This window comes from Anguilla anguilla, chromosome 6 (genome assembly GCF_013347855.1).
Source record: "Anguilla anguilla isolate fAngAng1 chromosome 6, fAngAng1.pri, whole genome shotgun sequence".
Lineage (NCBI taxonomy): Eukaryota > Metazoa > Chordata > Actinopteri > Anguilliformes > Anguillidae > Anguilla > Anguilla anguilla.
This window is the reverse complement of record NC_049206.1, coordinates 47882232-47894593: the sequence shown is the minus strand read 5'-3', so window position 1 is coordinate 47894593 and position 12362 is coordinate 47882232. Positions and strand designations below refer to the sequence as shown.

Sequence of the window (12362 nt, the reverse complement as noted above, 5' to 3'; positions counted from 1 at the left end):
TGAAAAATATAATATATGTACAGTGTGTATTATTTAGCATGCAGATGGTATAATCTTACCATTATTGTGAATGAGTGCTGTATGTGGTGCTGGAAATTTGCCTACATCTGAATTATTTTATTAGAATTGTCCTGGTCTGCTGGTCATTTGGGATCTTAACAGTCTGTTACAGTAGTATGTGACATTCCAATGTTTCTGGTACTTTCTTCCAGAAATGATAGAGGCAGTATTTAGGAATGGGACACTGGTATATAATGATAGTAAAATGAAAGATTAATTATTTGGTGTCTGTTTCTGTTCCCTGATAGGGCGCCATTGGCCCACATGGCGAACAGGGATTGCCAGGCCCCATGGGACTTCCTGGCCCTCAAGGCCCCAGCGGAAGGTCTCTCACCGGAGAGCCTGTAAGTCCCCATTCACTTCTTCTGTTGCAGTCTCTGTGCATAGCCAGCAGTCTGAATCTGTGCATAGCACTCACACCACCCTGTATCTGGAGTGGAGGAAAACAGACGTTATTGGCCCCCGTTTTGAGGGGGGAGATTTAAGGGCTGTGAACTGATTGCAGGAAAGAGATTTGCTGCTGGCATTCCTTTATGTCTGGGATCAGCTCATGAAATCAAAGAACTCTGAACCCCTTAATGCTGATGCAGCTGCACGCATCAGCTCTCCATCCAGACACGCTCTCCAGTGAGAGCCAGTAAAATTCACAAACAACGGGTGAAGCTCAATTCTTTTTCATCTGTAGGCCAATGCAAGCCTGCACTGCTGTGTCAATGCACAACCAATTAGTTAGCAGCACCTGAGATTCATTGATGTACACCGAAGGAACAATGTGTCATTTTGGGCCAGAAAGATGCATGAAATTCTGTATGTTTTTTATATCCTGAAATTTGAAAAACAAAATTATTTTATTCCATTATATTCTATATCATCCAAATTCAGTTTTCAGTGCTTAAAACATGTTCAAAATGAGGCCAGGTTGTGATGTTCAGCATCTTCTCATCTGTTTTTCTTCCACTGCAGGGTCGTCCTGGACCCAAAGGAGATCCCGGTGACAGTGGACTACCTGGGCCGAAAGTGAGTCTGTTGCTTTGGCCTTTCGCTCCATCTGTGGTTTTGAAAAAAGAAACGGAGGATAAAGCGCAGTCTACAGTCATACTACTATTTTGGAATGTCTCCATATGGCAAGCCTAAGGAAATATTTCATGTAGAATACTTCAGTAACTAACAGCCGTTTCAGATCATGTATTTATATTTAATCCTTATTGAATTTAAAATAAATTCACTTGAAAACGAGTCCTTGCCTAACCTCAAACCACGTGGGTGAATTAGAGACACCTGTTCCGTTACATTAATGTTGTCTCTGGTGTGGAAGAAGTTTAACTCTTCAGGTTGGGGGTGTATGAGCAGAGTCAATGGGGAATATAGTAATGGTACACGCCATTCTATTGCATGTCCCAGATGATGCATGTCCTTGTTCATGGGCACATGGTGTCAAACTTTGTCAACATGGAGGTCCCAGAGGTAGCACCACCGTCATGACTGTCAGCATTTTCCTATAATGAAATCTCACCATTAAGAGATAATTTAGGCAAGTCAAGAGACTTATAAACATAAATCAACGACTGTTTGTACATATATGCTCTTTGTCCAGGAAAAAAGGTAATTCACATATACATAACCTTGATCCTGTCTTCAATATAGAAGTGGATAACTAGACTGGCAGTGATTTTGAACATCGCATCTTAACGTGAGAAAGTCTACCTGGCTTATGCAGAGCATTCTGGAAAGACAGTAATCCACAAATTGAGAGATCTCTTTCTGCACCTTAATACTGTTGGTCAGGGATGGCTGTGTGATTCTTTGTTGGCTGCCTGCTTAAAAGGAAGTTACCTAGAGCAATATGAAGTTGCAGCATTGAATAAGTTTTAGTTTAAATTCTGAAAGAAAGACCAGCTGTACAGTAAGGTCCATACATCTCTCTGATAGCCACAGATAGCTGCTCTTCCCAGGTTTGAGCCACCTGTCATGGACACAATTGAATTCCCGGTCAGATCTTCACAGATGGACCCTATCAAGCTAGCCTGGGAAATGTCTGCAAAAGCAGAAATGTCTGCCACCAATCCAATAAACCTTCCCTACAAACTGTAGAATCCCTGTCAGTGGGTTGTTCATGCCATGTAGTTAGCCTCAGTAGTATTGCGGTGTCTTTTGGCAAACAGACTGTGTTGGGCGCTGTATAGACCTGTAGGAAATGTTAGAAAACTGTACTTGACCTTAATGTCTTGTCAGTTTAATAGATATCAGGTTCTCAGAGAGGTTAAATGCTCTAACTGTAATGGGCACTTTGTTGAGAATCCTCCTGACAAAAAAATCAAGTGCCATGCATGCAGGTGAGCAAGCTGTTAGCAGATGCTCTATCAACATGCATTTAATAGCTTGCAGAGTATGCAGCCCAGTTTTATAATAGCTAATAAAATGGATCTGGGATATATTATGTTCCTTGTAAATCTTGTGCCTAGGCATCAAAGAGTTGAGAGAAGTGATAGTAAAAAAAACAAGCAAGCAAATGAGAAATAAAAAACGAGATTTGCTGTTATTTCAACAGAAACTTTGTGGCAAAAATAGGCTGGTTGGAATTGGTTGGTCAAAGGAAGGTGACCCCCCTGGTAATTTCTGCTCTGAGAAAGAGTCTTAAACACCTTATTTATTGGTCTTTGTAGGGCACACCTGGTCAATCTGGAGCTATTGGTCCCATTGGACCAGCTGGAGTACGGGTAAGTTCCTTTTATCCTGTGTTTTGTGCTATCAGTATAAAATTAGCTGTTAAAGGATAATAATACTCCATTATATGAAGCTTGCGTAAGTATTTTCAACTATAAACATGTTAGTGTGTTGTATATCCTGATGTATTACAATAAGTTTAGGATTTCTCCTAAGTGTAAGGCAGCTGGCTTTCAGTTCTGGTTTTTCAGTCACAAACTAATATTTACTGTACGCTGATCACTTACAGTATGGAAATGTACTTACTGTATTTATGGAATTATGCATGTTTCTTTTGAGAAGAAGTAAACTTTTTTTCATGTGTCATTAAATGATAATTCATAACAGAGTGTGACAGACCCAATGATTTTGTTACAAATTTTCGAAGGAATGTTAAAACCTCATCAACCCATTCTCCTGCTCAGCGGTAAATTAGCTGAAGCAAACCGACACCCAGCACCACACCGATTGCGGACGCATTTTGCTGGAAAGCCATGTTTTTTCATTTGATTTCATTCAAATATCCCTCTTATTGATTACAAGTATTTGTCGTGTGTCTTTTTGCTTTAACGGCTGTACTCAGATAATGCATTGATTAACAGGATTAGCTACCGGGTGTAGTGATCCGCTGTGACCTCAAATGATCTTTAAAGTACATTTTCTGCGGTTAATGTAGGGACCCCCTGGAAACGAAGGACCAGCTGGACCCAGAGGCCCACCAGGCCCAATGGTATGTATGAGCACGCAGAGGCCTGTCATTATCTGTACTTACCTCTTTGTGAAGTGTAATTATCATAATTGGGAAAAAAAGAACATTTATCATATTAAAGTCAAACAACTGCCAAAAATGCCACAATTTAATTGGCATGCGTCAAACCCTCAGAACATTCAGTTGTTTGGACACTTAGCACATGATTTATTCATATATCATGTTTCTCTATGTTTCTTAATTATTTCCTGTTTTATATGTCACATGGTATACAGTGTTTATAGATGTAATTGTATGTGTCCTCTATATAAGATAAGAGCGTCTGCCAAATGCCTGTAATGTAATGTAAAGTAATATACACATTTACGTAAATTATGCAGACCTAATCACTGACCCAAGATTAAAATGAGACTTCTGCAGCATACTGATTGTTAAAATTGGAAGTCTTACAAAGGCTTATCTCATCATTTGAAGTGGCTTTTTAATGTGTCCGTGTTCAGAACTGTTGCATTTACCATGTATCGCCTGCAGGGACCTGCTGGATCTCCCGGAATGTCTGGACCTATCGGAAAACCAGGAAAACCTGGTGACACAGGGCCTCTGGTGAGAGAGAAAATTACAGGTTTATGTCTGAATACGCTGCTGGATAAGCTCTAAATAGGCAATTCACACCACAGCATCCCCAAACTTGATTAAAGCCTGGGGTCAAGGATGACTCACCTTGTAAAATACCCAGATGTTCAGCTTAGCCAATCATAGCACTCCCTTCAAACACTAATACACAACAGAAATAATTCCATTTAAAAGCAAACACAGGCCACATTGAGCATACGCAGCATTTATTTCTGCTATATATTACATTTGTTGTGCATTTTCAAAACCATCTCTAGCAACTAGAGAAATCCTAAAAGGAAAATAAATCACATTTGTATTTTTGAAACAGCCATGGCGTAGATTGAAATAATTTTGTATTATTTTTACGGGTGGATGCGGTTTAGTGCTCCACTTAACAACTTGTGTCGAATTTAACATTAAGCATGTGTCATTTATAATAAAACTATACTCACATAACTCCTTGTAATTTATTGTAAGTATACACTATACACTGATTTAACATTGCATTACTGTATATCGCATGCTGATCTCAACAGTCCATGACAGTGAACATTTTGTGAAATGAATAACTGAAATGATTAAGTACCAAAAAATGCTGAAGGTCATACAGGGGTCCCAACATGGACAGCTAATGTTCGCTCCTCAGAGTAGCTGAAAGCACTCACACCTATTTTCTGACAGTATGCACTCGTTTATGATACATTACACATGGCTATTGAGTAAATGCATGAACAACAAGGACAGTAGGAGGAAATGATCATTTCCTGATTTAATGTAAATAGAACTTGCCATGAATGAGATGCAGTGCACCTGTGAAAATAGTCATGGACGTGCGATTGTACAAGCAAAACCCCAAGCCCTGCCTCACTTTGAAATCGTTATGAGCTGCAGAATTCCCATCACTGTTTAGCCCTTTAGGAAGAGATATAAGAATTAGAACAAATATGATCACTTTAATTGCTAAGCAATGTTTTTATTTTTAAAGATGTACTATGCTAATTTATTTGCCTTTTATTTTCACAGGGAACAACAGGTCAAAAAGGAGATAAGGGAGACAGGGTAAGTGAAACAGTTACATTTTAGTAAATAATAGAAGTTGTTCAAAGGAACTTTTACATTTGAATATAATGAATCTTTTTGCAGGGAGACTTTGCATCCCAAAACATGATGAGGTCCATAGCTCGTCAAGTCTGTGAACAGTTGGTGAATGGTGAGCAGTTGCTTTGGATATTCTAAAAATGCTTTTAAATGTTTGAAAAACAAAAATGATGATGTCAATTACAATTTTTTGATTGAAAAAACAGAATAGCACCACTTTTTAACAGATTTCCCAGCACAGTGTCTTTTGATATGATTGACTGGGCTTACGTTTACCTTTCTCCTTCACGTTTTAGGTCAAATGGGCAGGGTTAATCAGCTATTGAACCAGATTCCCAACGGCTACCGTAACAACCACCCCGGTCCTCCCGGTCCTCCTGGTCCTCCTGGCAATCAGGGACCGCGTGGAGAACAGGGCCAAGCAGGCCGAACTGGCTTCCCGGGAAGTCCCGGTTTACCTGGTCCCCAAGGAGAGCGAGGTGTGCGCTTTAATCTTATCCTGTGTCAACTATGCACTGGCAACCGGTCCTACCCCTGGACTTGATTTTTCCTGGGGGAGGAACTGTTGAATTACTAGAGACTACAGAGGCGAGCTGTAGTTTCATCTGATATAGGCTGTGTGATTTGTATGATATGACAGTTTTCTGTCTTAGTTCAGATCTCAACAGGGTCTGTCTTTAGAGATTAAGCATGATGTGTGTGTGTGTGTGTGTGTGTGTGTGTGTGTGTGTGTGCAGGGCCAGCAGGGGAGAAGGGTGAAAGAGGAAACCCTGGTGTTGGACAGAGAGGACAAAGAGGACCATCTGGACCTCCTGGTAAGTGTTAGACACATTGCATGAGGCTAGCTAACTAATGTTTTTTTCCCGCATTGTTATATAGTTTAGAGTAACCGTCTCTAAGCTGGGATTGGTGGACTGCAGGGTTTATCATTCATTTGCTAAGGGTCTACATTTTTGCAGAATAAACTCTACAGGGCTGGACTTATTGACAGTCTCTTGGACATATCGTGGCCTTTCCTAAACACATAAATGGAATCTTGCTAGCAACAACTGCTCCTTGCCTGCCTTAAAACCACATTGTGTATTTTGGCGCACAAGGAAAGATGACGTTTGTAAACAACCACCAAAAGTGAGGGGGCAAAATAAGAAGGGACATGTCCCCATTAGTTGTAATGGGTCTTTCGCCCATGCCCAAAAGTATTTGGACATCCCTTGTTCTGGGGCTGCTTTTCATAGTTTGGGCTAGGCCCCTTATGTCTAGTGAAGGCAAATCTTAATGCTACCGCATACAATCACATACTAGACGATTCTGTCCTTCCCCAACAGTTTAAGGAAGGCCCTTACCTGTTTCAACATGACAGTGTCCCCGGGCACGCTGTGAGGCCCATATAAAAATGGTTTTGCCGAGAACGGTGCGGAAGAACTTGATTGGCCTGTACTGAGCCCTGACCTCAACCCCATCTAACACATTTGGGATCAATTAGAAAGCCAACTGCGAGCCAGGCCTAATCGCCCAATCTGTGCCCGACCTCATTAATGCTCTTCTGGTTGAATGGAAGCAAATCCCTGCAGCAATGCTCCAACATCGAGTATAAATCCTTCCCAGAAGAGTGGAGGTTGTTATAACAGAAAAGGGTGGACTAACTTCATATTAATGCTCATCATTTTGGATGAGATGTTGGATGTCAGGTGTCCATATACTTTTGGCCATGTAGTAATTGAACATTTAAATTGGACAAATTAATTTAAGTTTCCTATTAGACGTATATGTCTCGTGGTATGTTCAAACAGCTTTGCTAAACAGATCATTCTTAGAAGCTCTGTGCAGGTAGTACAAATTGACCCATACATTTGCTTTGCTTTTCTACTGAATACAAACAGCTTTGTTGAGGAAGAGTTTAGTTTTGGTAGCATACAACAGACTGTTCGCTGCTCCTCTGCAGGGCAGAGCTATCGTTCAAGCGACACAGGGAGTCTGCTTTTTTACGGCACAGATCCGGTTCTGTCACCGAAAAGCGGTCAAAATTCACAGTGGCTTCTCATCTCCGGAAGGAGTGGCTCTAAATTATGGCCAAATTGCACTGCGGGTCATCCAAGAAAAGCATTACTTCATCTGCCCGTGGGCTTTAGAGTAGCAGAACTAATACAGCCATCTACTTTAATGGTAATACAGTGTGCTTGTCTGAAGTACTGAGTCCCTAGAGGCTGGCCTGCAACATGGGCAGTGGAAAAAATCATGCAATTCATTCTGAGTTCTGGGTCAAACATTGCCAAGACTCTCTGTGAATAAAGGGGAATTAAACTGCATACAAGTAGGGGAAGCTAGTGATGATGAGTCATTGTCCAGCAGCTAATCAGATCACTGCACAAAATCAGCCCTCTCTGCGCTTTCATTGATAACACATGCACAGACGTAAGGAAGCGAGAGGTAGAGAAAGAGGAGGAAAAAAATCCAAACTAGGTTTACTTTGTCTAGACAGGACTAAGGGAAAAAATGCCAGCGACTCTGCAGTTCATTCATTGTTTGTTTCTGTTAGGAATCTTCTACATACAGTACTGTAATTACAGTACTGCAAACCAATTATCCTCACTTGCTGTATTTGTACATATTTGGATCTGAACAGTTGATTCTCTGACCCAAACTTTACCCCCTTGTATAGGCCCACAAGGGGATTCTAGGGTTGGCCCACCAGGCCCTCAAGGCCCTGCTGGGTCCCGAGGGCCCGCTGGTCGCCCAGGCGTTGCAGGGGTCAGGGGTCCGCCCGGTCAACCCGGCTACTGCGATTCATCGCAGTGTGTAGGCATTCCTTACAACGGACAAGGATACCAAGGTAGGTTCTCTCCTTCATAAAAGCACAGGACAATGGACAATGTGCCTTTGCTGCTTCAAATGGAAATGTTAAATTGGGTAGGACACAAAACATAGTAAAGCTATCTTGTTGGCCCTTTAGTAGCTTGTTTATATGACACTACTTGTCATATAGACAATGTACAACTTGTTATATTTAATATTTTGGTATGAATGATATTGATGTTCATCATTTGTGATCATTTTATTTTTTTGGGGAAAAATTAAGGCCATTTTTCCCCTACCACTGAAACCTAACATCCTCTTCAACCTGTTTCAGGTTCGCCATAGTTCCTTTAATATGTGGCCTGTGCTGCTTGCAGTTTGAGAACCTGAGAAAGACCTGTTTCTGAGATATTTGCTCACGCTTAAGAGCCACCATAACAATAACCATCACGGATATGATTACTGAACATTGTTGACCATCATTACAAAAGACAAAAAAAGAAAAAAAAGGAGAGGACGTGTACTAACCACACCTTACAGCTACTAGATAAGAAAAAAAAGCAACGGTGATGGCAACAACTTAATGGCCTGTTTGCATCTTGAAGTCAAGCAGCAAAAAAGACATGGAGCCTCTTATGGTGAAGGAGCATGTACAAACTACTAACCAGGTGGATTTATAACTGAGACAACAACAGCGTTAACATGGTAATGATGAGGTGATATCTGTAAATAAACTAATTGTGCCTTGTAAATGATGTTTGACCCACATCCGCTACGTTCAGTTTAACACCCTTAGTATGCTTGTGCATTGTAGCACGCTGCCTGCTGGATGCCAACATAACCTCTTTTTACAAAGTGCCTTAAAGACGATGTACACACAGACTCTGCTCAGGGCCCAAGTGAAGCACGTGTCATTTGTACATGCGACCCCCGGGGAGGTTTTCGTTTTCCTCTTTTCTTTTGAATGTTTTTGCGATGAGTGCTGAGACCTGTCTTTTTTTTTTCTTTTTTTTTTGGTTGGTCTTTTTTTTCCTCTATTTAACTTAGTTCTTACAATAATGCTGTAACTCAGCATTTCATGAGGACTAGCTCCAGAATATCAAAAAAGAAAAAAAAAAAACTGGTGATAGAATTCCTACTTGATTCTTTCATTATTATTTGTTATGGGACATGCAGTATTGCAGCAAATAACTGAATGTATGTACATTGAACTGAGTGAATGTACAATCCATCAATTCAACATTAGAGTGAACATTTTTGTACTATGACAATCAAGCTAAGCAGAAGCACTTAATTCACTGATAAATAATTGCTGCACTATAAAGCAATTTACGGAATTTTTTTCTTTCCGAAGATATTGTGAAACGTAAGGTTGTGCCCAATAGCAATGAACAAAAGGCAACAGAAAACATTAACTGCTGTGTACACTAAATTAATGTTAAATTGGCTGAAAAAATATTTCCAACCAGAACCATACCGACCAGAGCCCGAAACCTACGTAGGTCCAATACCTGAAGAAGAGGAATATGAGACTGACTCTCGAAAACGCCGCAGAAAGAGGTCACTATCAAGAAAGGAATCAGTAAGGATAGCCGCATAAAAAGAGGATTATGTTTTTATCAAAATTATTATTTGTTGTTGTTCACATAAACTTCTGTTAAGGGAAATTCAGTCAATACTAGATATTGGGGTTTGATACCTCTTCATTATTTGGACAAAAACGTTTTACGTATGTGAATTGGGGGGGGGGGGGGGGACTTAAAACATAAATCTCATTTCAAATTTCTTGAATATCTGTGAGCTTTCTATCTCTTCACTTATATGTTCTGCTTGTAATATAACCGCATTAAATGTCTTAAAGAATCCAATGTTTAACGCACTCATCGTGTAACAAATTGGCATTCAAAGATGTGAGGGCATACAGCAATGAACTACACAGGTTTTTTCCTCTTTTATTTATCACACAACTCAATATAAAGGTGTATGTTGTCATATTACAATGGTATATTTGCCATTTTGAAAGGTGGACCTTTCTTCTGCCTTCAGTTTTCCAGACTTCAATACAGCAGTTAAACATTGCTTCCATTTTGTTATTTTAGACTAAATATTTATCAGTTTTATTATACCAATTCACAGCTGATTTTACCAAAGGTGGAATTGCATGTCTGTGGTGTATATTTAGTACATTTTTTAATCAGAATATAGTTGTTGTTTTTATCAATTTCTAATGCAGTTAGAATTTGTTTGCAAGACTATGGATATAGAATTGCTGTTTCATGTTTTTAACTGCAAATTGTGAATTTCACAGCCTTATTTTCTTATTTATTTCTGAAACAGGAGAGGCATTTTTCAATAAAACTACTGAAAATATACGGTATGTGTCAATATTGTGTTTGTACAGCATGACAGAATACAATGGGTGACGCGAAGGTTAAGGAAATGTACTATAATATATGATCTGTACTGTATGTAGATTTATCTGGACACTGCCTCCAAAAAAAGGAATATTTCCTTGCAGTTACTATATTTTTAATATTGGGCTTGAGCTTCATCTCAAAGATGTTCCTTTGTCCACCATGCACCTGGACCTAGCTACTATGTGTAAGTTTGTTAACAAAAGTTAATTGGTAACACCAGCACAGTCTAACATTACTATATAATTACTATCAGCAGCTTAATGCTAGCCTTTAGTTCACGTACAATTGGAATAACAAACCGTAACACAAACATCGTGCTATAAGTCATGCTTTATTGAATAAACAGACTCGGTCAATTATATTGACTACTGTTTCAGTGCCATGTCATTCTCTTCTGTTATGTTTTCGCAAGATGGACAGGTTCTGCCAAACCACCTTCCAGAAACATTAGTTAGAGTGAATCTTCATTTTAGGGTGCATCATTTTCATTTTCATGTTTGTCTATACAAGTAACCAATGGAAAAACAGAAAGGTAAGTTTTCATCTTAAATAAAACAAAGATACTTAAGTTACCTGTACATGATTAGCGTATTTGGGACATCAATATGAGGTCCCAGAGCAGTTGCAGGCCTTATGTGCAGCGTGAGGTGTGCGCATAGGTAGGGTCAACCCTGCCTCCATTTGTAACTGCTATAAAAAGCTTTGCAATTTAACTGTAGCCTATAATCCTCTCATTACCAGATTGTGCAGAATAAATATTTAAACACAATTAGGCTTGCAAGATTAGGAACGTATATGCCGTGGATTTTCCTTTTTGGCCAACACATAAAACCCAATGCTATTATAGTTAATTTAGATTGCCTGTCTTCCAGAATACAAAACCCATAATTGAAAGGTTGGAGGTCTTAAATTTCACCGCATACAGTACAGTTTGCACTTGTAGCTCATTCAATCCATGCTTGGTAGGGCATAGTTCTGGACCATAATTTAAGTTTAAAAACCAGTTATTCTTACAATTCTGTGTTTGATCGCATCACTTTTTACACAATAGTGACAGTCCAAATGATCTATGCCTGCCTTAAACTGTAGCTCAAAGTACTACCCTTTTGACTCATAAGACTAAATGAGACATAAGCCTGTATGCAATCAACAGTTTTATATTTTTTTCTTCGAGAACGAGATTGTATTTATGAAGAAAAAAATTAAATTGTTAGTCAAGGTCAAATGTCAACTGTTGACTGAATCTCGCTAACTGCTAGATATACAAGCAATAAAGACTAATTTCATTAATTAAGGTTTCTCATTAAAGTCACAACTAAACAAACTGATTAATAATGTGAAATTCGATTTGGCAAAAAAATGAATGGGAACTTGAATTGCTGTATTCACTCGAAGCATTCTTTAACCACTGTCGTTTGCACTGTCACATGATTTTTAAAGCTTCATATGTAGTAAGAAAAAGCGAGCCTGTAACTTTTGATAACTCAATTGCGAGTTTCCAGGTTTTTCAAGCGTTTCGTGGAATCACAGCGCGCCACAAACCTGAAGGCTGTCGGGGACGAATGAGGAGCTTCATAATTTACCCTAAACGTTGGAGCCGCATAATTCTATGACGTTGATTTACTTCAAACACATGCAGCCCTCTCCTGAATACGCACTCATCCTTACCATGCTCTCGCATGATGTTCTCCATAACCGACAGCCACTCTGGCAGCCTCCATCACAGATCTAAAGCTTAATTTGAAAGGCATGACCCAGTAAGGAACGATGGCTTTTCCCCCCATACCAGTCTTATCGATAACACCCCTTTGAAGTAACTCTTGACAGAGTGTTTGCTGAACTCTGTCTGGACCTTCCCAACTAAAGTATGATAAGCTGGGGCCGGGGGGAGGGGGGGGGGGGGGTGGAAAGGCTTCAATAGCTGCAAAATGCAAAACATCTTTTGATTTTTGTCACAAGATGAATGC

At 39.7% G+C, this 12362-nt stretch overlaps 1 protein-coding gene across 7 annotated transcripts in view; it reads left to right on the top strand.

Annotated features, from left to right (window-relative positions):
* The window catches only part of col12a1b (collagen, type XII, alpha 1b), a 75918-nt gene extending 65568 nt beyond the window's left edge, over positions 1-10350 (top strand). For 6 of the 7 annotated variants that reach the window (XM_035423307.1, XM_035423312.1, XM_035423311.1 and 3 more), the window contains 11 exons: positions 309-404; positions 1024-1077; positions 2724-2777; positions 3440-3493; positions 4004-4075; positions 5111-5146; positions 5231-5297; positions 5482-5664; positions 5923-6000; positions 7845-8015; positions 9448-10350. In XM_035423307.1, coding sequence (XP_035279198.1) covers positions 309-404; positions 1024-1077; positions 2724-2777; positions 3440-3493; positions 4004-4075; positions 5111-5146; positions 5231-5297; positions 5482-5664; positions 5923-6000; positions 7845-8015; positions 9448-9578 — 996 coding nt within the window. In that variant the 3' untranslated portion in view covers positions 9579-10350. Of the gene's footprint in view, positions 1-308; positions 405-1023; positions 1078-2723; positions 2778-3439; positions 3494-4003; positions 4076-5110; positions 5147-5230; positions 5298-5481; positions 5665-5922; positions 6001-7844; positions 8016-8312; positions 9247-9447 lie in introns of those variants that run through there. The other variant, XM_035423309.1, reaches the window with a different exon arrangement.
* Positions 10351-12362: the final 2012 nt, after the last annotated feature.